This window comes from Diadema antillarum, unplaced genomic scaffold (assembly GCF_040938485.1).
Source record: "Diadema antillarum isolate AM-2024a unplaced genomic scaffold, OU_Dant_1.0 seq00001294_RagTag, whole genome shotgun sequence".
Taxonomy (NCBI): Eukaryota; Metazoa; Echinodermata; class Echinoidea; order Diadematoida; family Diadematidae; genus Diadema; species Diadema antillarum.
In genome coordinates, this window is record NW_027272073.1 from 526912 (window position 1) to 552509 (window position 25598).

Here is a 25598-nt window from a genome sequence, read left to right on the forward strand (position 1 = left end):
AAAATAAATGATAAATATTGAAAACTTTGAGCGAAGAAAGTGGGTTTCCAATGGAAAACATTTTCTTTGCTCAAAGTTTGTAATACAGTATATGTATATATGTATATGCTTATATATATATATATATATATATATATATATATATATGAAGAGTTTGTTCGCAAAAATCGATAAGTCCACTTTTGCCAAATTGAGATATTTGCGATTAAAGGTCAAGAAAAATAAAGAGAATAATAAGAAAATTTCTACTTCAATTGACCATAACTTCAAAAATATACCTTTATATGTAATGACCAATATATAATTTAAAAGGTATTATATTGTACTTTATGACAGAGACCGTACTTCAAAATCTTCAAAAATGGACTTATCGGTTTTTGCAAACAAACTCTTCATATATATATATATATATATATATATATATATATATATATATATAAGTGTGACGGAGACGTCATAGCGATTTAGGTAGACTCAAGCTCGAATACCCGACGGACCAACCTTGCAATTCTTTAGGCGCATGTTCCTTTTTGGGGCAGAGAGTTATGAAAAATAACCAGCCACGTGCCTCAACTGGTTCTTCTGATGACATTCATGTAGCAGTGAATTGGGATAATGTTTTGCAAAAGAAGTCACCATTACAACAGCATTTGGCTTCCTCTGAATAATTTTGCACATGTGAGATATGAGAAAGTAAGGTAAATATATATATATTACATATTGATTCCTTTGTTCACACAGAACCATTCCAACTCACCTTTGATTCCCCTTGTAATAATGTCAGTAGTCTTGAAAGCAAGCCCAAGAAAATCATTAAGTTGAACTGGATGAAAGAACTCAATCAAGTTTGGATGATTATATTTTCAATGTTTTCCACACAATCTCAGACTAGAACAAAACAGAACAAAAACGAATATTCTTTCATCACAAAATAATTGTTTTCCTTCATTTTTTTTCTTCTTTTTCTATCAGAGCAAACATTCAGATCCCATTATCTGTAATCATATACATGCATTGTAACTACCTCAGGGCATTATCCAGCACCTATTTTCTTTTTTTAAAGTTGAAAATACGACACAAATCAACATTATTGTTTATTTGACATACACGCATAATAATAACATTGCTTGAAATTAGATAAATTTGAATTGCGTATTTCTGCATTACATTATAAAAAGACATGATTTATTTTCTTTCAAATAGACTACACATCTTTATCACAGAATATGGAAAGATTTAGCTTTTCAGATCTACATCGTGAACAAACCTTGCATACACAGACAAAGATCACAATCTCATATGGATTCCATGCAGGTCAGGATGTGTGGAAAAAGAGGAACTCTGTGTGATATGCGGCCAGACTGGTTCAATCAAGAACTCTCACTTCGCTAAGTCAATGAAAATTTCTGTTTGTGACAGGAATTAGTATCATCTTTGATAAACACAGGCTAAACTCATTCAAGCCTGGAAAAATTTTTGACTGTAATGATAAAGAACAAAAAGGGGATTGTCAATAGGTCTTCTCCACTCATTGACACAATATACACTATATTATGTAAAAACAATAAGACAACATGGAAGGGGGAGAAAAATTAAATGTACAAGAGTGAATGACCCCTTCTCAAGGTGCAAAGGCACTTACAAAACTTCATGGCTGTACAATGGATAAAAGTCAATAAAAAGTTCTGTACAACCAATAAGTTTACACATGTACAACAATTAATAAGAAACACAAAATGCAAAAATCCAGATATGTACACTTACACTAATTCTCTACCAGTCAGACCGGTCAAGGCGCAATGTTCATTACAAGGTACAAAAAATTCCCTGCTGCACAGCATACCACCAATATTTGAAATAATCTTGATTTGAAATAATCTTGACTAGTTTGTACAGGTATATTCCAAACCAGAGGCTGGCACTACTTAATGCATATGAAGGAAGCCTGTCATCTGTCCTTTTATTTTCTTTTGTTTCTATTAAATGCACATGCTTTTCAGACTCCTCAGCATTCTCACTGCAGCATGAACAAAAATCTCATTCACTTTCTCTTAATTTTATTATCCCTCTCATACGACTTTCTTTCACTTAAAGTTTGCATGGGTGTCTTCATGTTTTGTTTTGGTTTTTTTTTTTCTTTCTGCTCTAGATTGTATACCACATTACAAGCATGCATGCCCTCCTTTCTTATCCTGCTCAGTAACATTGAAACTCAAACCTTTCTCAAGGTCACAAAAGTATGATCCACTTCATCAAATTCCATTATGTAAATGTCACATTAATGACCACTTTCACACCAAACAATATTGTGTTTCTTTAAAATTCTGAAAGCACAGGAGTGCATGCATAGTTTAAAATGAGGCCTAGCCTATAGTTGCCCTAAGGGTTCTGATGTTGAAGAGATGACAGAGATTTGAGTTACACTATGTTGCAAGTGGGCTTTATTGACACAAAATAAGAAATTGTCATGCATCATGCATGGCCTTCAGTTTGCTGCTTATATATCTCGGATTGTTCATTATAATGGCACACAGGTTTTCTGTCGTTTTTTTTTTTTTTTGGGGGGGGGGGGTGGGCATTCAAACTGCATTCATTTCCATCTGTGCTTTGATAGAATTCAACATTTATGATGTTAAAGGACAAGTCCACCTTCACAGACATGTGGTTTGAGTGAAGGCAACTATATTAGTAGAACACATCAGTGAAAGTTTGGGGAAAATCAGACAATGTGTTCAAAAGTCTTTCTAAAGTTATTTTTTTTTTTAGTATCTGTGCAGTCACTACTGGATGAGAAGACTGCCACAGTGTATGATGTCACATGCGTACAACGATATAAGGGAAATAAAAAGAGAATTTCACAAAACTTTATTTTTTGAATAAAGTGCACATTTCCTTGACTTGTTACTGATGTATGTTAAGGATAATATTACCCCCCTTGCCATCTGAAAGAGAGAAAATGAGCGTTCTTTTTTTATGTGAGATAAGTAAAATTATGTTGAATTTTTTTTTTATACTTTCTTTATGTCATTGTACGCATGTGACATCACAAGCTATAGTAGTCTTCTCATCCAGTCATGACTGAGCAGAAACTTCAAAAATTCATAACTTTTGAACGGATTGTCCAATTTTCCTCAAACTCTTGCTGTTTTGTTCCACTAATATTGCTGTACTTACAAAACCCACATGTCTATGAAGGTGAACTTGTCCTTTAAATGTGAAGCTCTTGTATCTCTACACACCACTGGGACACCACACATCCTTACTACAACTCTTCGGCTGATTAACGTTAATGGATGTTGTACGTGAAGCGACATGCAAAATATTATAAGAAGGATGTCAAGCATGGTAGCAGTTGCCTTGTAACAATACCACTATAATTACCACAACAACAACTGTTGACATGGTATGCCATACACTTACAGTTAGACAATAGGTGTCAAACAGGTAAAGAGATTTGAACTTTCTACAGATTTGAAGAGATTTGATTCAACTTGAAGCATGTTCTCAATTTCTTTCAATCAGTGTGTTTGGTCACCGAGGAATGGTGTGCAGATTTGCCATTACAATTTGCCATTCCACCATCACTAAAATGGAGCAATGTGAATGTGACTGTCTATAATGTATTGCATAGAAACTCACAAAATATTGGCTCAATGAAACTTCCTCCCTTTTCAGAAAACTAATATCCATAAACTTTCAAGTGCTGTTGTGAAATTCATACCAAAGATTTGTCATCACAATGATAGCCAGCAATGCATCACAACATGTTCATTATCTTTAAAAACAATATGTACTGTATATCAATATAAAAACAGCCTAATGACAATGCTTTGTTTTTTAGTCTTTTGAAATCCACATTAGCATGTTAAATGAAAAATATTCCATTCTGAGCCAGTAGAGTAAAGAAACCACAAATTATTCTAATTTGCACTTTGGTTTGAAAGCTCTTGTCTACAATGAAAGATTTCAAGGATATGGCAAGTTTAAATAAACATTACATGTCATTTATAAAGTACAGCTTTAAAGCATATGTACTAAAAATTTAAAGTGACATTCACATATTCAACAAAAATTGTACTAATGCAAAGTGTTAAAATGCAGACATATAAGAAGAAAATTATAATTTTCCTGAAACACTCATTACAATCAGTCCATAAGACTCCACTATAGTTTGTTCTGTCATTAGAACAGATAAGTAACATTTTAAACCCAGCAGGGGTGAAGAGAAGCAGATATATATACCATCTATCTCTATCTGACTATATAGAAATGAAGCAATATAAAGTTTTGTCTATCTGAAGGTAAAAGCTTAATTTTCTGTTTCGAGTCAACTGCTATGTATCAACATTGCCAATTCCTCGCTCAAATTTGAGTAACAGCGACAGGTAGGTCTATTTTCATTTTAATCCTCATAATCATTCTATTTTTAGATCCGTTGGTTAATCCATCATATGCGGTACAAATGACCTTTATAAATCAAGGACTGCTCATTACTTTCTGATTAGGTAGTTTCATGTTGCAATTAATGACTTTAGGATAGCATAGAGTCCTCAATTCGGATATCAGCAAATTATGTACATATCACAACCAGATGGAAAAGCCTAGTAGGATTTACTTGTTTACGACTACACATATCAACTGCTGTATCTGATGGTATCATCATGGAATGACATTGTCATATTGTATAGACAAAAGAAAAGTTTTTTTTTTTCAGTGTGATATCTTGTACCATTAGCGATTCTTTAAAACAAAAGCACTCCAACATGGAACCTCCATTTAAAACGATGTCCACAGTGTAACAGTCCATGCCAACAAGAAGGTGAGAACAGCCATGCTTTTGTTTGTGGGAGACATCAACGTTGTAGTTTCTGGGGTGGTCGTTTCTGTAGTTAGGATGAAATGATGGAAGAAAACACCACAAAATGAACGAAATATATCTCTTATTGTGCTTGCAGACTTACCTATGAGATGCCATCTGGCTTTGGAGAGGAAAATTTCCCTGGGTTCTGTTGACATCCCAGCTTGAAGTGGGACCGATGGGTTGAATTTGACAATTTCACTTTTTCATGAAAATCCAAGATCTGATTTGTATCGTTTTGTTGGCAACAGTTGTTCAAGAGGCCCCCGGGAGATCCATGATTGGGCTTTAAATGACCAACAACCATGTAATCTTTCTTTTCTACTATGTACAAATCAAAAAGTGGTGCTGTACAATTCAAAAAGTGGTGCTGCACTAAGAAACTCTGGGAGGGAAAAACAGATAAGTTATTCAAGATATTTCAATTGTCAAAGTCTTCCCGTTATTCTTCAGCTTTTGTTTGTGGGAGACATCGACGTTGTAGTTTCTGGGGTGGTTGTTTCTGTAGTTTGGAAGAAATGATGGAAGAAAACGCCATGGAATGAAAAAAATATATATATCTAATTGTGCTTGCAGACTTACCTATGAGATGTCATCTGGCTTTGGAGAGGAAAATTTCCCTGGGTTCTGTTGACATCCCAGCTTGAAGTGGGACCGATGGGTTGAATTTGACAATTTCACTTTTTCATGAAAATCCAAGGTCTGATTTGCATCTATGTTGGCAACAGTGGTTCAAGAGGCCCAAATGGAGGTGGGGGTGGGGGAGGGGAGGGGGGGGGGGGAGATCTAGGATTGGGCTTTAAATGACCCACAGCCATGTAATCTTTCTTTGCTACTATTGCAAATCAAAAAGTGGTGCTGCACTTAGAAACTCTAGGAGGGGAAAATAGACAGGTCATTTGAGATACAGCTGTATTTCAATTGTCAAAGTCTTCCAGTTATTCTTGGAGCAAGTTTTACAAAGCATACTACTTTGTAGAACTATTTTGACAGACCATCAATTCTATTGACCTTTCTTTCCTGACCCTTCCATTATCACATACTATCTCATTTCCATAAACACAATGATTTTGAACAAATAGTTTCACATAGGTTCTACTTGTTCTATTTTCTCTTCTGCTTTCATATGTATATATTTTGTATTACGCTTATTTGTTAAAAACTGTGTATCAGAGAATTTGTGAAAGTGGAAATTCTCACCTCCAACCTGGCTCTTATCTACTAGCATTCAGTTTGCTTTAGCTTAATAATGAATACTGGTAAGAAATTTACCTCCACCACTTCAAAACAAAGCAGCATTCAAATAAGGCCACTGGTCCCAAGTTAACTTCTCCATCTATAGGCATTTAAAGCTCTTCGTTAGAGAAACAAATTTCAAACACATAAAATTGAAACATCCACTCCAGTGGTCGAGCAGAATAAACCACTCACCATCTGCATCGTGAACGATGTAGTAAGTCTCCATTCCTCCAAGGATGTGGTCGTTGACATGGCAGTGGAGCAGCCAGACTCCGGGGTCGTCGAGCACCATGTTAAGTGTCAAGAAAGTCCCTAGATTTCACACACAGGATTTGAGACATAAGAGTAATTTGACCATCTTGCCGGCAATTACAGCTCATGCTAGTAACTTATTCACTTTCACATTGACTGCTACCATCACAGATTCTTACTTTAATATAATTCAACATCCACTGAAAACTGACTACATCATTAACTCAAAATACCGCCAGCTTACATCAAAATGAGGTGATAGCTGCACTGTCCCTATAAGCTTCAGCAATGGTAGTACACAATATCTATGACATAATTATCACTATCTACCAATATCATTATTATCTTCATTAATATACCAACAAAAATAGAGTAGACTCAATAATCATACATTGATATACATGTAATATGAAATGAAATAACATAAACTTAAAGATATGACAAAAATAAACTAGAAAAGCACTTGTAACGTATTGTTGTCCACACATGACATCATGAACTCTACTAGTCTCCTTATCCAGTCATTACAACACCAAAATTAAAAAAAATAATAACTTTTGCATTGATTGCCCGATTTTCCTTAAACTTTCACTGATGTGTTCTACTAATGTTGCTGCTTTCACTCAATCCACATTGCTCTTTGGGTTTGGGCTTCCTTTAACCTCCTCCTTCTTTGTCATAGCTCAGGTCTACCAACATTCCCACATCCAAATCAGGGAGATTCCACAAACCAATCAGGGAGATGTCTGTGTGTTACATGCATTTCAATGGGTGAAACTAATTCTCAAATCAGGGAGATTTTAATATTCTCTTATTCAGACATGAACAGATTTTGACATTTTCAGGGCGACTCCTGCAGAATCAGGGAGACTTGGCGGCTCTGGTAGGTATGAAACAAATGAAATAACACACGATATCAGACACACACCTGGTATGAGTTCGGAGACGTCCAGTCTGTTGGTATGCTCCGTCTCGTAGGTCAGGGTGTGGCCATGGAAGTGAACCGTGTGGAGATCCACTTCATCGCCGAGACCGATGAGATTCCACGCCACTCGCTCCCCAACCCTCATCTCCAGGTGGTGGAGGTTGTTGTACAGGTAGCCATTGATTCCTGGAGGGCAAAGGTCATGAGAAAAATGAGAGAACGATGTGGCCCATTGGTGAATGTCCAAGCAGAGACACAATTTTCCTCGTCCGAATGAAAGCAACACAAAGACTACAAATCCATAATTTTTCAGTAAACTTGACACTGAGAGAACCCATCAAATAGCATATCATTCACTGAAGAATAGCTGTAATTTTACTATGTGAAACATACAGTTGTCAAATTTTATACTTACAAAAGTTTATTCCCTCAAGTAATGTCAACTGGAAATTTGTGTATTCTTAAATTTTGTTTTATAATCTGGTCACCATCTTTTCAGAGGTAAAAAATAGAACAAAAAGATACAGGTGCACAGACATATCTTAACTATTTTCATAGCACATGGGACTAAGACATGAAGAGACTTCTTTTTAATTAGCTTGAAAGAAATGCACATACATCTGCGCAACAAATAGGCAAAAATCTTGTGGATTAAATTTAATAGCAGAAGACACACACAACACCCACAGGTTCAAGAGAAGGGTAAACCTGTCCCTGCGGGATGGAAAAATATCATACTTTGGATGCGATCTACGAGGTTGCAGAAGACAATGGGTTCAGATGTCATTCTTCATAGGTCTCACTCTTCTTCATCCTTCTTCTCCTCCTCCTCCTCCTCCTCCTACTCCTAATCCTTCTTTTTCTTCTTCTTCTTCTTCTTCTTCTTCTTCTTCTTCTTCTTCCTCTTCCTCTTCCTCTTCCTCTTCTTCTTCTTCTTCTTCTTCTTCTTCTTCCTCTTCTTCTTCTTCTTCTATCTTCTTTGATCTTCTTCGATCTTCTTCGTCTTCTTTTTCTCCTCCACCTCCACCTCCTACTCCAATCTCTTCTTCTCTTTTCAGTTAGAGTACAGTTAACCATCTGGTATGTTGCCATGCTTATTAACTGGTCTGTTGTAATTTCCCTGTGTGTATTCAGGGCAGATTCCCTCACTGGGTTTTCATAGCAGCCTTCTCTTTGTCAAGAAGGAATGAAGTGGGATCCTTTACATGCCTAAGTTTTGACTCTTTTGCTCATGGCAATCTCCATTTCATGTCCTATCACAGGGACAGCGTGTTTTGCTTAACTTCTAGAGGGAATGCATGAAAATTGTTCACCAAGATTCAACAGACTTCGAACCTGAACCATGTGATTGCAAGGCAAACTTGAATGATATCACTCACATCAACTGAACATCAACAGAAACTTCACAATTTCATAGATTCTCTAATTTTTATTTAATCTTGATTAAGTCTTTACTGTTGTGCTTGTAAACTTTCACTCTCTTCTTTTAGAGTAACTTTTAACTTGGTTGGATATGCAATTTTCTCATTGTTGGACATCCAGGTACCTAATGTGACACAAGTCATGGGAAAGCAGCAGCTAGGGTAAAAACAAACCCAAGATCACCATACTTTTGAGACAAAATTATCAACTTTTCTTCTGTCATTTGCTTTGAAATTCCCTGAAACCATCAGATTAATCTTATAGCCACAAAGAAATTCATGGACACATCACAGAAAAGAACAGTGGATCGATGACTCTGAACGCCAACAGTCCAAGTTCGTGACTGCCGTATCGTGTCGTCTCTACATCGACACATAGATTTGTGCACTGTGATGCTCGTGTGCATTGCAGGCACCCTCCAGCTCCTCCCATGTACAGGCAAGCTTCTTCTATTTTTTTCTTTTTCATCCCAGCTACCAGAAAAGATGCGTACCCAACCTTGAGAATAAGTGCTAGCATTTTTGACAAAAATTTCCTCTTACCGTGCATAAGGTTGCTTTCTTCGAAGTCAGGGTCGCTCTCATCCACTGCGTCTGGTGTCAGGCAGTAGTGCTGGATGTTCTGCCTCAGGTACCAGCTCTTGTTTTCATTCAGGACCGAGAAGTAGAGGTGGAACTCCCGGTCGACGTCTCTCCTCCGCCCATTCTCTGCAACAGGTACGGATGTCACACGATCAATCATAAGCACTGCTTTGGTTCTTGGCAGAAATACTTCAGTTTGACCTTTGGAGTATTCTCCTTGTATAATTTCCCTAGCAAGTCTGTAATTATAGGTTTGTTGACCATCTTCTAGTCACCTGAGGTGAATCACATTTTTTGTCCCTTAACCCGTTGAGGACGGACTGATTTTGCTACAGCACACATTTCCCATAGGCACCTGCCCGAGTATACTCGGGACTTGTCCTCAACAGGTTAATGCATTATTTCACCCTCACAATTTTCATCATTAATTGCTAGTATTTCATATCAAAGATCAAGAGGAAAAAAGATTGTCTTTTATTTTAGATTTGTGTTGCTCATATATGTTACTGCTATTTGTGAAAATTGTGTAGTCTCTGCCTCATAAAACACTACGAAGAATTGGAAGACTTGTGAAGGAAAACGGATACATCATTTAAGGATAAATATGTGATTTCTAAGACTTGATGACTTGATCTCTTCATCCGTTGAGAACAGACTTATTTCGCTATAACACACATTTCCGAAAGACACCTGCCTGAGAATACTCCAGACTTGTCCTCAATGGGTTAAAGGGCATGAATGAGGACTTGCACAGGTAGTCTAGAGTAGCATTGTGCAGACCTACCTCCGAGAGTCCCTGGACGACAAAGGACCATCGGTCCCACGAGACCACTATTGGTATCTTCCACCCGCAGGACACCGGAGTAGTACACTGAGGTGAGGCACGCATCTTCGGTTGCGGAAGGTCCGTGCTCTTCAGACACGTACCAGGTGTACGTCCTCTGTTCTTGGGGCTGGACGGGCGTGTCGCTGACAGTCCGATTCCCGTAAACCTCGCCCTCATTGGCCTTGTCGTAGAGAAGATTCTGGGGATGGATGCTGTATGGTCGCGTCGCCATGTTCTTGAAGACGACCTCGATGGTGTCGCCGACCTCAGCCCTGATGACAGGGCCCAGAAGTCCAAGGGAGAGGTCCTCGTTGGACGTCCGCATCACCTGCCGGACGAACGTGCCATCCTCGTACTCTCGGAAGAGGGCCTTGCGGTACCTGCTCCCAATCATGGTATCTCCTCTATTTACAAAGACGTACCCGGGGCTGAAAATATCATGTGAACATTGACAGAGTTCATAATTATACTGTTTTCATGGGAGAAAATGCCTTTGATGTTGTTGTTTTTTTTAGAGAGAACAAAGATATAAAGAAATTGGGGATTTGTTACTAAACATGGTGAATCATGCATGTCCTAATACATTCTAGCTCATTAAAGTACAATGATATTAAAGATATATATACATGACTGCATGGCTGCACATTAACCCATTTTTTTTTCTACAGGTCCAACCTGTCTGCTGGACCAGTGGTTACCCAGTTTTTCCATTCTTTACTGGCCCATTTCTGAAAAAAAGTTACAGGTCCAACAGTGATTTTTACCAGTCTAGACCATCGGACCAATGCCAGCATGCAGCGTTGCATGAGTGTCGAAGTGTCAAACATACAAAAACTGGCTGAATATACATGTACTACACAGCTGAAGAACTGCCCTGTGCTCTCTCTTTTGTGTGTTTGGTGGCTTTATAGTACATGATGCAAGATGACATTTAATGAAGTAACCACCTTAAAGGGAAGCAGTCCTGAGATTTTCACTGTACTGATGATTAAGAAGAGTAAAAAATATAAACTTTCACCAATTTATACGCTTGGACATCAAAAATTGTCTCCGTACGCGATTTTTGAAAAATAATTCCTGCAAGCGATCGTGAAAGAGCCGGCAAAAAGATGCTACGTAGTGCATGCCCTACTCACCAAGTTGACAGCCGTGCCTCTAAAAACCAATTTAAGTGTTCAAATGATTAGTTGCAATTTTATCATATAATGTGAAAGTTTGTGGTTTTATAATTTTAAACAAAATATTTCAAGCTTAGATATATATAATTTACGAAAAATTAATATTGCAAACATAAATTTATATGTATTCTTAAACCAAATATACCATGAACTTGACATCAAATAGGCACGGTCGTTTTCTAGCTTCCGTCCGTGTTGCATACTTCTTAGCGTAGAAACCACTCTCGCGCGCAAATCCTTACCATACCAATGTATACATACACAGTACACTCGACTCCGTCCAGTCGATTTTGGCATTCAAACCGAAGATAACCTGTGCATGAGAGAGTCGAATTCTTCAAAGAAAATATTGTTTGTATCTCGATATTTCTGTAAGTAGTCAGATAATCGCCTTTCCTCGAAAAAAAAAAAAAAATGACGTGAGCCGGGAAGGGTAAACACAGGGGGTCGTAGGGATATAATTTCGCTCCACTTTGCCGTGCATGTCCAGTCGGCACTGGCAGCAGCTAGCTCAGTGGCACTGTACTGCAGTCCAACCCCGGCTGCAGGCCCACGGTAAATTAAACATAGCTAGCCACTTTCCTTACCTCTCTACGCTTTTTTCCCTCGGTTCTCTTCGAAGTCGATGCTCGAGGTGTTTCTGTTTTATAACTCATGTGAGCAAATGGTCAGGATTGCATCTGGTTTCAGGAGTTTTCTCGGTTTATAACCGAGGGCCACAGCCTGCCGGTCCACGTAAAAACATCGCTTCACAAATTGTCCACGCACAGGTAGGTCACAACACGATTTCGAGATTTTGTAGGCCCTAAGTTTCTTATGTTCGGCATCGTTGTACCGATATTTCCCAGCCATACAGCTCACCTTTCACGATACTTTTGTTGGTCTGGGACGGAAAAAAGGATTTTCCTGGGAAATTTTCTGCACGATTCGAGCAAAACTACTGATGTAAGATAGCCTGACCAGACGACGCTGAATGCGGTCGCCCCTGTAGTGTACTAGCAGGCCTGTGTAGAATCGTTTCTACCTACAAATATGTACACTGTGTACGTACTATAGAACATGCATGAGCGGCGACAGGTAGGGCTGCAGCTGCGCTTGAGACTGGAAAAGTGCGAAGGGCAAACCGCGTACGGGGTGCGTACGCGTATCTACCGTAGATCTATCATCTAGTTGTACCGTCCACACGTGCGAATATAATACACAATACATACACACACACACGAACACACACACACAACGTAGAAACAATGTCAAATACGAGTCGGAGTAGCCACCGACATCTTCATGCATCCGGGTAAACTAGGGAGCGTACGGATAACGAGCAGAACACGGCTGGGAAGAGTTGTGCATCGACGACGTATGACTCTCCGCCAAGACTTGCTCATTAGCATATTCACCATGCAGAGTCACACTTTTTCAACCAAAATGTACGAGCTTATTTGGTGATTTTAAAGTTTGTTTTTGGTGAAAGTAGTTCATTGGAGGTACCAACAACAACATATTTTTTTAAATTTCGTGAGGACTGTGTCCCTTTAACCCATTGAGGACGGGCCAATTTCACCACAACCAGAGACTCCAACCCCAACCACCTTCTGATCTGGAGATTCTCCCGCCCGAACCCCCTAGCAAACGGGAGACTCCAAGTTGATGTGTGCGAAGCACGAACTTCCTAGGGTTCTAGATGTTCTCTGGTGCTATCTAAGGCTTATTTTCTCAACATACAATGGCAATAAGTAAGAAATCCTTTCCACCGGGAGACACAGAGCCAGGGCGGGAGAAATCAAATCTCCAGCGGGAGAACAGGAGATTTTGCAAAAATGGGTTTACGGCACGAGATCTCCCGTCGAAAACGGGAGAGTTGGAGTCTCTGCTACAACACACATTTCCCATAGGCACTCGCCAGAGTATACTCAGGAGTTGTCCTCAACAGGTTAATATTCAAAAAGTAAGACTGAATGTGGTTGAAAGTGAAAAGGATAAACATTCCCCAACTGCAGCCATCCTAACCTTGCTTCATCCGTGAGAGCCTGGCTCCTGACGGGGTCGTGGAGAACCGGGGTGTAGTCCCACTCCACCTCCACTGCTCCGATGAAGAACCGCCTCACTGTACCACTCTCAGGGACCACTCCATCCTCTGGCCCCGTTTCCTGCTGGTTGGAGGAGGAAGAGGGGTCTTCTTCTACCTTGTAGAGTGCATACATGCCATCCACAAGATGTGTGTTTGTGTGGCATTCAATGAGCCATGTACCAAGGTGTAAAATATATTGCATGATTAAATTGTCATGATGATAGAAACAATTATGATATTTGATAAAAATGATAACAGCAGTGATAATATTGTGAAATAATGATGGCACAGATGAAAATCAAGCTGGGGATGATGATGACAGTGAAATGATGATGAGATATGATGACGTTGATGATGGCGAAGGTGATGATGATGATGATGATGTTGCTGCTGATGATGATAATATGCATTAATCTTGTTGATGATAGTGATAATAACCGGTGATGAAGAATATGATAATGAAGCTGGTGATGAAGATGATGATGATCAGGCCTGGAGATACGGTGCAATTAACTCTGCAAAAAGGGGCGTAAGCTTTTGAATTCGTAACGGTCATCGAAGCAACGTGCGGAGCGAAGGACAAAAAAAATTCTCCAAAGCTCACCTCCTCGTATCTCCCTTATTTTACCACCAAATCCTTTGAAACCTCACACATATATCTAATATGGATATATATCTTCCTTCATATGATTTTTGGGCGAAAATACTGATGTATCTTTCGAGATATGTGCATTTTTCGGTTTGAGTCGACCGTGGGAAAGGGTTACGATTATTTCCCGACATAAGTCTGCGCCTGCATGAATATGCATTTGATTAACATATTGCTAGTCTGTATACACCAGACTCACTACCTGCGTAGTCTCGTGTTTGCGCAATTGGTAGTTGGTGAAAATCAGAGCAAAAAGACAAAAGAATTTAAGAGAAAATACTGCACATGCACAACTAGATCATCCTCCTGCGCATGCGTTCTCTACCGGTCAGCGCATGCTTAGCCAATCAGCGGTGTCAGGTTTGGCGCACGGCGACAGGGTTTGGTTTTTGGTCCACAGGGTGGTGAGTGGGCGAGAGACAAACCCTGGAATGTGCGTCAACTGCTTCATGCAGCACAAAAACCGATACATCGGACGGCGTACTGCTTATGCTTTGGATTTTACATGGGTCACTAGTGACAGTGATCACAATTTTTACCGACATATCCGTGCGCCAAATGATACAGAAAAGATATTTGGAAAACAGTATGGATATACTACCATAAGTCATATACCGAAGTTTCATTTTTGGGCAATGAAGCAAAATGTGAGAAAAAAACACTTGTTTAGAAACCAAATTTTCTGTTTTGGAAGCTAAGTTTTGACATTATTTTCACAGGTTTATTTTCAATAAAACCCCAAAAAACGCAACACTGCTGTCTACAAACACTACAGAAATAAAGTCTCCCGAGAAATAGCCACTGCGAAAAGCACTTTCTACTCGACAAAAATTCAAAACTTGAAAACTAGCAACCCAGCTGCGTGGTATCGTGGTATACGTTCGATGACGTCAGGTAAAATCCAGCCAACTCGAATCACTGTACCTGATGTCGACTCAGAGAACTATATCGAGATCTCTCAACGCATCAATGAACGATTTGCCTCATATTCTGTAGACCTCATACCAATTAACCCCAGCCGACTTCCAGCGTATCTACCATCTCGTCACCCTGTGCCACTCATACAACCATGGGAGGTGTATCGCGAACTCAAATCGATCAAACAATCGCGATCCGGTGGACCAGATGGTATTTCGGCCCGTCTCATCAAAGAATTTGCTTATGAACTGAGTTGTCCCTTGACCAAGGTTCTCAACTGCGCATTTGGCAAAGGCATATTCCCTGACGTCTGGAAGAGAGCAATCATTACCCCTGTGCCGAAAACATCGCCAGCAACAATCGACGGTATTAGACCGATCTCTCTCACAGACCACTTTGCCAAACTAGCAGAGGGCTTCATCGCAAAATGAACCCTAGATGACATGAAACCATCCCTTGACAGCCATCAATCTGGTAATCGGCGAGGCATGTCAACATCTCATTGCCTAGTGAGTCTTCTACATGAGCTCTACCTCAACACTGACAAGCCTAAATCTTCATCTACAATAGTCCTCACCGACTTCGCAAAGGCGTTCGATCACATCGATCATGGTATCGCGATACAAAAGCTTCTAGCAATGAATGTCCGCCCATGTGTAGTGCAATTGATAGCTAATTTTCTAAGTGACCGGAAGCAGTGTGTCCGATACTTCCAACAGTTATCTGAATGGATTTCACCACATGGAGGTGTGCCTCAGGGGACTACGCTCGGTCCCATTATCTTCTTGGCCATGATTAACAATGCCTGTCTCGACGACCCAGAATCCAGTCCTGCCCTGAGTATCTACAAATATGTCGATGACCTAACGCTCGTCGAATGTCGCCAAAGCGAACAAAGACCTGTCATCCAAGAAGCCGTCGATGATCTCTGTGAATGGTCTCGTATGAATAACATGAATCTAAATCCAAAGAAGTGTGTCACAATGGAGTTTTGTTTCTCGCGGAACCACCCCGACCCCCCACTCGTTTGTATCAACAACGAAGTCCTTCGCCAACTGGATTGTGTGAAACTACTCGGTGTCCATATCCAAAAAGATCTCAAGTGGCATACCCACATTTTGGAAATGTTGAAAAACGCCAATCGCAAACTCTACATGCTACGGCTACTCAAAAAGTTTGCGCTCCCACTGTGTGACCTATTAACTATATACACGTGTTATGTCAGGCCAGTGATGGAGTACGCTACTCCCGTTTGGAACGCCGGCATCACAAAGGATCAAGCTACCAAGCTAGAGTCCGTGCAGAAGCGAGCCCTCCGAATCCTACTTGGTTCGCAGTATACGTCCTATGACGAGGCTCTCCTCCTCGTAGACCTACCTACCCTAGCTCACCGCCGTACTACATTGTCCCGCAAATTTGCCTTGAAACTTTCTGCTCCTACCTCAGGTCTTCGCCATCTACTCCCAACTCGAAATCCCGGCATACGGACAACGAGACACACCCAGCCTATCCCCCAACTTAGATTCCGAACAAATAGACTCCGAGATTCCGCAATACCATATTTTGTTACTCTCATCAACCAGCCGTAATTATGTCTTTAACCAATCGTTAACCGACTCTGAAATAATTGTATCAAAGATTTTGCAGTATATTGCTTTATTTTCTGTCACCCCATAGCATGTGTATTTAAATGCACTGATCATTATTATGCATGTGTTACACCGCTGTTCGCATGCTCAGGGCACAAGCAAACTATTATGTCGTACTTGTGGGTGTACGTGTGTGTCTGTGTTGTATACTGCTTGGGTATAATTATGCGTATATACCTGTATGTTCGGAAAAGTATAATATGCGTATGTATATGCCTTGTGTACAGCACATTATGTCCTGTATGTGTGGGTGTGAATGTGTTTGAGCGTGTATAATGGGTATGTGTGCCTGTGTGCATGAACTACTATTTGCCTGTTTGTACATATGTATGTACCAGATCGAACACATTTATACTTGCATTATTATAAATGAGTGGGTGCGAGTACAAGTTCATATAAATTGAAATACTCACGGTAGGTGTGGCTCTGTTTGGTTGTATTATTATTACCGCAACGCGAACTGAATGGATTTAATCACGGAATTTACTATGTCCATTTATGTGTTTGTAATTTTTTTTTTCTCCTTAGGAGTGATTGCAAGTGATTTCAAGCTTCTGATGCAATGTAACATGTGCAATTTGAAGTTAACATATTGAAGATGAATCTGATATATTTTTTGAAGATACTGTGAAGTTTTTACAGCTTTGTTTATAGACTCAACACTGTTGTTGTTTTTTTTTGCCGCTCTCATGTACTTCTGTATTATATATTCACATCCGAAATCATTTACCCTTTATTTGTGTGCGTTTGTGTGTGTATGTGTGAATGTGTGTGTCTGTGTGTGTTTGCGTTTGTGTACGTGTGTATATGTGTGTTGGCGTGGGTGCGTGTGCGTGTGTGTGTTGTGAGGGTATGTGTGTGCATCTTAGTGTTTCACTTGTCACATGATTGGTTTATGCCATATTTCAAAGCACGCGGAATAACTGGAGCGCTAATATTTATCACTTGGTTCAGGTTATATTTTAGTACACCATGTAATAGCAACAAATGTAACCGATACTCATAAGTGAGGCAATAATTTTTATACTTTTGATATGGTCAATGATAAATAAGTGATTGATATTTTTATTCATGTTGATTGTTGCCGTTTAAAGAGGTATTCTTACAGCGTGAAGCAAACTTATTATTTTCTCACAGTTTTATCTGTGAATATAATATGTACGAGTGTATATGTGTGTGGGCGTGAATGTGTGTGTGTGTGTGTGTGTGTGTGTGTGTGTTGTGAGGGTATGTGTGTGCATCCTAGTGTTTCACTTGTCACTTGATTGGTTTATGCCACAATTCAAAGCACACGGTATACAGAATAACAGGAGTGTTGATATTATCATTTGGTTCAGGTTATATTTTAGTACACCATGTAATAGCAACCCATGTACCCGATACTCATAAGTGATGCAATAATTTTTATATTTTTGATATGGTCAATGATAAATAAGTGATTGATATTTTTATTCATGTTGATTGTTGCCGTTTAAGTATGTATTCTTACAGCGTGAAGTAAACTTATTATTTCCTCACAGATTTATCTATGAATATAATATGTACAAGTGTATATGATCATTATATATTGTTTCCATGCAATAATGACTTTTTATATTTCATTGTGTATACAGTTGTACTACTCCGCAATTCAGCCATTTGGCTGCCATGGCAGTATTATGAATAAACCTGATTGAATTGAATTGAATTGAAAAACTAACATTGCGAGTTAGAGGACAGTTTCTCCTTCAATTTGCTGCATAGATTTATTCATTTGATGGCTTCTGAGGTGAGATATTGCAATTGTCCTGCAACACTTACCCAGCGGTTTTGCTTACACAAGCTGTTTACTTTATGCAGATGAGGCTTCGAGGTCATATCTATGCTTTTGGCGAATTAATTGCACCGTATCGCCGCACCTGATGATGATGACATTGGTTTTGATAAAGTTATGTGGTGATAATGATGATGACGTTAAGGATGATAATGATACAGTGTACTAATGATGATGACAAGGATGGTTGGTAATAATGGTGATTATGATAATAATGCTGCTGTTGTTGATGTTGATGACAATAATATGATGATGATGATGATGATAATGATGATGATGATGATGATGATGACAGCCAAGTAGGCCTATTGACTGGTACAAGTTTGTACATTTGTTTCTCATTTGATTCAAATAATTAAAGAATAAGAGGGTGAATCATTCTGGTGTGCAGGACTTGTGCAGAACACATGACCTGTCATGTTTACCAAACAGCTGTTTCCATTTCCAAAATGGCAGACACTATTTGCTTTGAGACTGCATATATAGACTGTATCATACAGTAGAGAGCAAATCTGGTGACCTAACTTAGATGCTCGAGTAAGAAGAAGAGACCCAATAATCACCATATTACATTAGTCTGGTGAAACAAGGTAGAAATTTGTGAAATGTGTGTTTCATACTATACAACTTATCTATGCATGTGGAATTTGTCAAACACTGGCACAAAATAAAAGTTACTTACATACAATAGGCCTATACATAATGTTTTGAATATCAATTCAAGCCTTTTATGTAGACTGTCCCCCTTTCTGACCAGAAAGTTCTAATATGGATAACCAGATATGGATAAACATTTGTATGGCATATTGATCTGCAATGTTTCATGTATCTAAACTGCTATTCTTCATATTTGGTTGCATGAATAAAGATCACTATAATATTGTCTGAACATACATCATGTATCGAAATGACATCTTGAGCCCTGTCTTGACATACAAAATAATATATTTGTTTGCATGTCCTCATTATATGTGGTGCAAGTAGGTGGGGCACTTTTATAAACTACCATAGATAGGAATCAAACACGATGTAAAAGCACATTGTGCAAAACCCGTGCGTAGTTCATACTGCCAGAGAGATTCATACAATATATATTCATGAGCTCAACTCATAAAACATGATGGTGCACAAGGTATGATGCAACCATACAGTTATTGTAGATCAAGACATTGTGTCTATGTGGTTTAATATCATACCTCGTATTTCCCTACATCTAGGAAATATACAATACTGTACAACATGATATTTTTAATAGCAGAATGAAATTTTCACGAAGTGCCTCTGGCATTCAATGCATAAAGTGTAGACAAGAGCCTTTGCATGCATTTTTTTCGCAAATCTTGGCTCTCGCAAAATTAAAATGTACATGAACATTCATGGTTTTACACTAACTTGGTGTATCTGAGAGCACGTAATTTATGAACATAAACTCACCAGGGTTTCTGGGTGTGCTCACAAAGGACTGGGTGGTGCCAGGGAAGAGGGGCACGCTGTCCACTCTCCGCCCCTCCCAGAGGAAGCTGAGCTGGTGGAAGTAGGCTGTGTGCTGGTCTGTGTCCTTGCCCAGGTCGAGAATGTGCCAGGCAACCCTTTGACCCGAGGTCATCACAGGCTGAGGCAAGTTGGCGAAAGAGAAACCATTGATACCTACAGAGGACAACAAGCAGGCACAAATAAAACAATTGTAGTTCCAAGCAGGAACAAGAATTACTCTATTTCTGTCTCTTCTCTTTCAAAGCTCTAACTAGAAGTTTACTTCCATATCTCACAAAATCAGAAATATCTCAAAGACAAAAAACAAAGAAAACCAACCAGACCAGAACATTGGCTTCCTGACAGCCTAGGTTTTTGAGACATCAGCTATGTAATGCTGATGATGTCACACATGTCAAACATTGTTTTTAGACTCAGTACCTCAAATTTGAAACACTATGGCAACATAAATCATTTCAGGATCCGGACATCTACACATGATGCACTCAAGATATCACACCTTTGCAACTAGATTTTGAAAAAAAAAAGACTTGCGTATCTATCTTGATCTCATATCTATTTTCATCAACTTGAGATATTTCAGAGTGAAGCTGTTGAGAAATAGAGAAAATAATTAAGATATATGTTATAATTTCCATAATATCTTCAAAACTATTTCTTTTGATGCAAAGAGCAGTATCATTGTAAAGATTCATTTCTCTCTACTTTTTAATTATAATGAACTTACTTATTTTCTTTTAAATAGTGTTATTCTGCTTTTTATTCAAACAAAGGATATTAGTATTAGATTCACTCATTCATTCACTCACTCAGCCAGTCATTCATTCATTCATTGACTCATTCATTCATTCATTCATTCACTGATTCATTCATTTATTCATTCACTTATATATTCATTTATTCACTCATTCATTCATTCATTTCTTCATTGACTCATTCATTTATTCATTCACTCATTTATTCATTAACATATTCATTCATTCCCTGAATCATTCATTCATTCATTTACTCACTCATTCATTCACTTATTCATTCATTCATTCATTAACATATTTATTCATTCACTGAATCATTCATTCATTCATTCATTTACTCACTCGTTTGTTCACTTATTCATTCATTCATTCATTCATTCATTCATTCATTCATTCGTTCATTCATTCATCCATCCATCAATCCATTCATCCATCCATCCATTCATTCATTCATTTAGACAATCACAGAGAGATGGAAAGAGACTGCACCTGTCAACAAATTCGAGCTCATAAAGTCTCCATCTTCAGGATCAGTTGCACAGGAAGTATAGTTGGCGATGTTTTCATCAATGTACCAGCTTAGATTTTCATCGAAGATCATGAAGAGGAGGATAAACTCCTGGGCAACGTCAGTCTGAAATCGAATGCAATATCAGCTAAATGTCTTCAGTATCTAAATTGCACGAGTATCAAGAGCATTTCAAACCCTTTGGATGGAATATTCTGTATGTTGTCTGTATCGCATCTCTGATACCAGTTAGAAAATTCATCTCTGCAGCCCTGGCGACATTCTCTACTACCTTCATCGGCATTGACCAAACTACACAAACATCGCATTAAAAGTATGTGGGATTCTGATGAGATTAAAAAACATATATTTTCTTTTCTCTTACCCTCTGGTTTGCATCATTCAGAGTGCCTTCCTTGCAGATCAGGAGAGGGCCGACCAGACCCGAGTAGAGGTCCCGCACTTCGTCGAAGGCTGATGAGTAGGTCCAGACGAGGCACTCGTCATCCAGGTCCGTGGGGCCAAACGAGGGAGGTACGCTCCACTCGTAGACGTACGTTTCTCCGGGTGCTACGGCACCATCCTCCCGAGAGGCAGCTGCAGAAAAAACAGAAAAAACTCTTTTTTAACCCTTACTGTTCTTTGTTTCCTGATTCGCTGATGCTGAAGTGCTTTCTTTGCTGCTCGGCACAGGCGTCTGGAACTATTGTCAATGAATAGACCATCTCCTGCTTGGCAGAAGGACGCTAGCATGAAATTTGGGTTCCACGACCATTGCCCCCGCGACAATTGCTCCCATGAAATATTTGCAAGCTAAGCCAAACATAACCATTAAAATACCCTGATCCTACTCCTCACATCAAACTAAACCTAAAGCCCTATCACAACCCTAACCCTACATCCTTGGAGTAAATCTGACCGGTTGCAGTAGCAAATGTTGTGCCACCTGAAACTTTACCACAAAATCAAATTTTTGTTCATAATTTATTATAATTTGACACAGTTTTGAAAGCTGTTTCATTATACGTGTATAATTCAATCATCATTTGTTCGTGATATTTTGAGCTTGCAAGCCTGAGGGCCCTGCTGCCGGGCAGGCGACAAGATATTACACATAATCATCTATATAGGACGTTTTAGCGGCGCATTAAAAACGCGTATTGTTGTCCGCTCAATTTTTAACGTTCAATATCAGAGCATATTGAACGAAACGCATAGGCCAACGTATTAATTCCCCATAGGCTACCATTGTTACTTGCCGTTCAAGATCACACCGTATTGCGCGAGTGCTTGCTGAGTGCGTTAACGCTTGCTACTAGTGCGCATCATTTTGTTACATCACAAGTGCGCATAATCTTCATACTAGTTGCTTTATCGCTTTATACGCAGTTTTAGGGGCTTCCCCTTTTCAGCGCTGGGATGCGACTGCCGAGTTAACTTCAAATACGAGTAGAAGCCCGGTATTTTTGTACAGTTTATGCTTTCTCTACATAATTGGAGATGATAATATTGGATGGCATTAATTCATGGAATACCAAGGAATATTGCACTCATTAGGGCCAATATTGCACTCGTCTTCGATTCGTGCAATATTGGCCCTAACTCATGCAATATTCCCTGGTATCCCATTCATAGCCATCCAATATAATATAAATATCATCCTGATCCCATTGTGTCCCCATGACTTTCCTCTTGGACCGAGGCACATTGCGGCACCTGACTGGGCTTCCTAACCTTTACAACTATGTCAAGTTTGGATGGTTTACTAAATATTATTAAAAAAAGAGTGGCAAGTTCAGCTACATTCCTGAATACGTGAAAGGTTAATCTTTTTTTTCTGGTAGATTGTATGTTTATCAGTAAGCTACTATGAAGGGGAGGGGGGTGGGGTGGCTGTACACATTCACAAATTAAAAATTAGGGCAGTTTCAAGGAGGAAATTCGAGGAGATACTTGTGTATTACATGCATTTCAATAGGGTTTAACCCTCAGTGTTTGTGTGAGAAATTGTGCACATTTAAGTCATTGGCACAAATGGAGTTAATAATTCCCCAGATCAAGGAGGCTTTTTATATATCGCCTGATTATTTTCAGGTAGCCTCCTACAGAATTTAAAAGGAGGTTTGGCTGCTGGGAGTCTCTTAAATTCTTTTCACATCAGTTAATGCAAGAAGGAGTTGATTGCTTTCTGTTTCATTTAAACAATATGCAGATTTCTCAGAGCAATATGGCCGAAGATAGAAAGCATAAAGAGAATTCAGCCTTTCCTAGACACTTGTATTTACTAGCTGAAGTTACTCAGTTTCAATCAAAGCCTGTCAGGCACCCACCCCCCCCCCCCCCCTGCAAAAAAAAAGTTAACCATTTGAAGACTTTAGTCCCAAATAAGCTTGAGCAGCTGTCTATGGGAAATTGGGGTTATAGCAATTATGGTGCACCAGTTGCAAGGAAGTTAGATACTCAACAATTCTAGAAACTTTGTATGGGGGTAAAACAGTCTCATAGAATTTAACTGTATCACTTCTATACGCCCCCCCCCCCCTTCTCCTAGCTCCCCCTTTATGTTATACCAAACAGGCAAGATAATTTCTTTCTCAATACAATGGATGGAATTCAGTGAGTCAAGCAATGTGACCTTTGGACTCTAGTATATCAAAGAATTGACAATGGCTCAGATTAAATGTGATTACATAGTACATAGTACATAGCTAAGTTTGTAGATACAGTTCAGGGGACAAGGTGATATGGAAAGAGTTTGATATGTATGCAAGTGTACTCGAATCAAAATGCAATAGAAAAAAATTGGGGTTAATAGCAGACAAATGAAGGACTTCCAACTTTACTAGCTCTTCATCAGTCAGAGTCTGTAGAAATTGGTTTTATAGACTTATAAATGTCCAATAAAAGCATCAGTTTGTGGAATTACTGATTCAGCACAGCATGTGCATCAATTAAATTACATTAACCCTAACCAGGCCGGGCTTTTTGGAGTGTTCTGTGGCCGAGGGGGGGGGGGGGGGGGGGGTTGATTCAACCCCCTCCCCCCCTCGGCCGTCGATCGCGCAGTCGCCATGGAAATTGGCACATGCATTACCTGTGGTGTAATCTACCACATCATACAAAAAGAAATGGAAATTTTCTTTATATTAATTAATTATGCTAATACATGCATAAAATCATACATTTTGCTCTGAATCAGAAAGTAAAGGTCCTAGAATCCTAATTTTTGGTTATAACATTCTTTGTAGCATTCCTAACAATGTACTTGAAAAAAAAATCTGGTATCAAACTTAAATACATCTCATGTATTTTATTGTTTTATGAATTTCTTATGTATTTCTTTGTTTTTCGACCTTTTGTTTTTATCATTTTTGCAAAATTTATGACAGAACCTTTTTCAAGCATAATTATGCTAAAATTAATTGATGTCAGCCTATGTAAAGTGAAAATAATCATATCTTTATGAATAAGGTGAGAAAACTCCATTTGCATAGACTTTATACACAAAATCACGTTTTTGCGCCATTTTCGGTCTAACGGGCTTGTATAAAAGGTCGTGCAGCGACGTAATGGTAGGCACGATTTTCGCGAAAGTGGTATCAAAAGATGTGCGAGACTTGGAAGTAAAAAGTCAGAGAACGGCGCGGTCAAAAACTTTCGCTTGGCGGAATAGTCACAAAAAATGTCGAGGGGGGTTGATTCAAACCCCCCGGCCTTTTTAGGGTTAATCAATACATAGCTTCTAGATTGTTACAACTTCTTCTTTTCTATTTTTATTTTCATTCATTCATTCATCAGTTCATCAATCCAACAAGTCTTTCAGTGAACCTCTTATATTCACTAACTAAAAATCATTATTTTACTTGAGTTCCTAAGGTTGTCTATAATTATAATTGATAGCACTGCATAGTTTTATGATAGAAAATTGAGCAAAACAACTAGAAAGCTTGCCTGCTCAATCTTCTCCTGACATACATTTTTAAGCCTAAAGACCCATGCAGGAAAAAGGGATCAGGGAATTGAATTGATAACTTAGCATTAGAGAGCTCACCAAAATGAATTGAAATATGGTATGTCTTAGTGTATCAACTGCATTGTATTAGTCACAGCAAAATTCTGGCCAATTTGATGGAAAGAATGTATATTACAGATTTAGATTTTGATATTCATAATGACACCCCTGCACCTATATATCTGAAGGTTTCATTTCAATAGATTCTGAGTTTTGATTAGAGTTAGTTTATGGAAACATTTAATTTAGTGATGATTATATTATACCCATGATAGTGTGCCATGCAGTGCTCAAGATAGCAGGGGGGGGGGGGGGGGTAAGGAGGGAAGTGACATGCCTTTCTATGTCAGTAAATCAAGATTTTACACCAGCCAACATGCTCCCTTATGTGCTACTAAAACATATTCCTCGGAAGATTTGCCAAAAGTAGACCTATGTTACCTTCATGAGC

At 39.0% G+C, this 25598-nt stretch overlaps 1 protein-coding gene across 1 annotated transcript in view; it reads right to left on the reverse strand.

Moving 5' to 3' along the window:
* Nucleotides 1-4533: 4533 nt before the first annotated feature.
* The window catches only part of LOC139708029 (hephaestin-like protein), a 74333-nt gene continuing 53268 nt past the window's right edge, over nt 4534-25598 (reverse strand). The window contains exons 10-18 of the mRNA XM_071620017.1: nt 21521-21732; nt 21117-21261; nt 19809-20025; nt 13289-13525; nt 10062-10531; nt 9239-9403; nt 7278-7460; nt 6290-6409; nt 4534-4883 (exon numbers count right to left, since the gene is read on the reverse strand). Of these exons, the coding sequence (XP_071476118.1) occupies nt 4777-4883; nt 6290-6409; nt 7278-7460; nt 9239-9403; nt 10062-10531; nt 13289-13525; nt 19809-20025; nt 21117-21261; nt 21521-21732 (1856 nt within the window). The 3' untranslated portion in view covers nt 4534-4776. The remainder of the gene's footprint in view (nt 4884-6289; nt 6410-7277; nt 7461-9238; nt 9404-10061; nt 10532-13288; nt 13526-19808; nt 20026-21116; nt 21262-21520; nt 21733-25598) is intronic.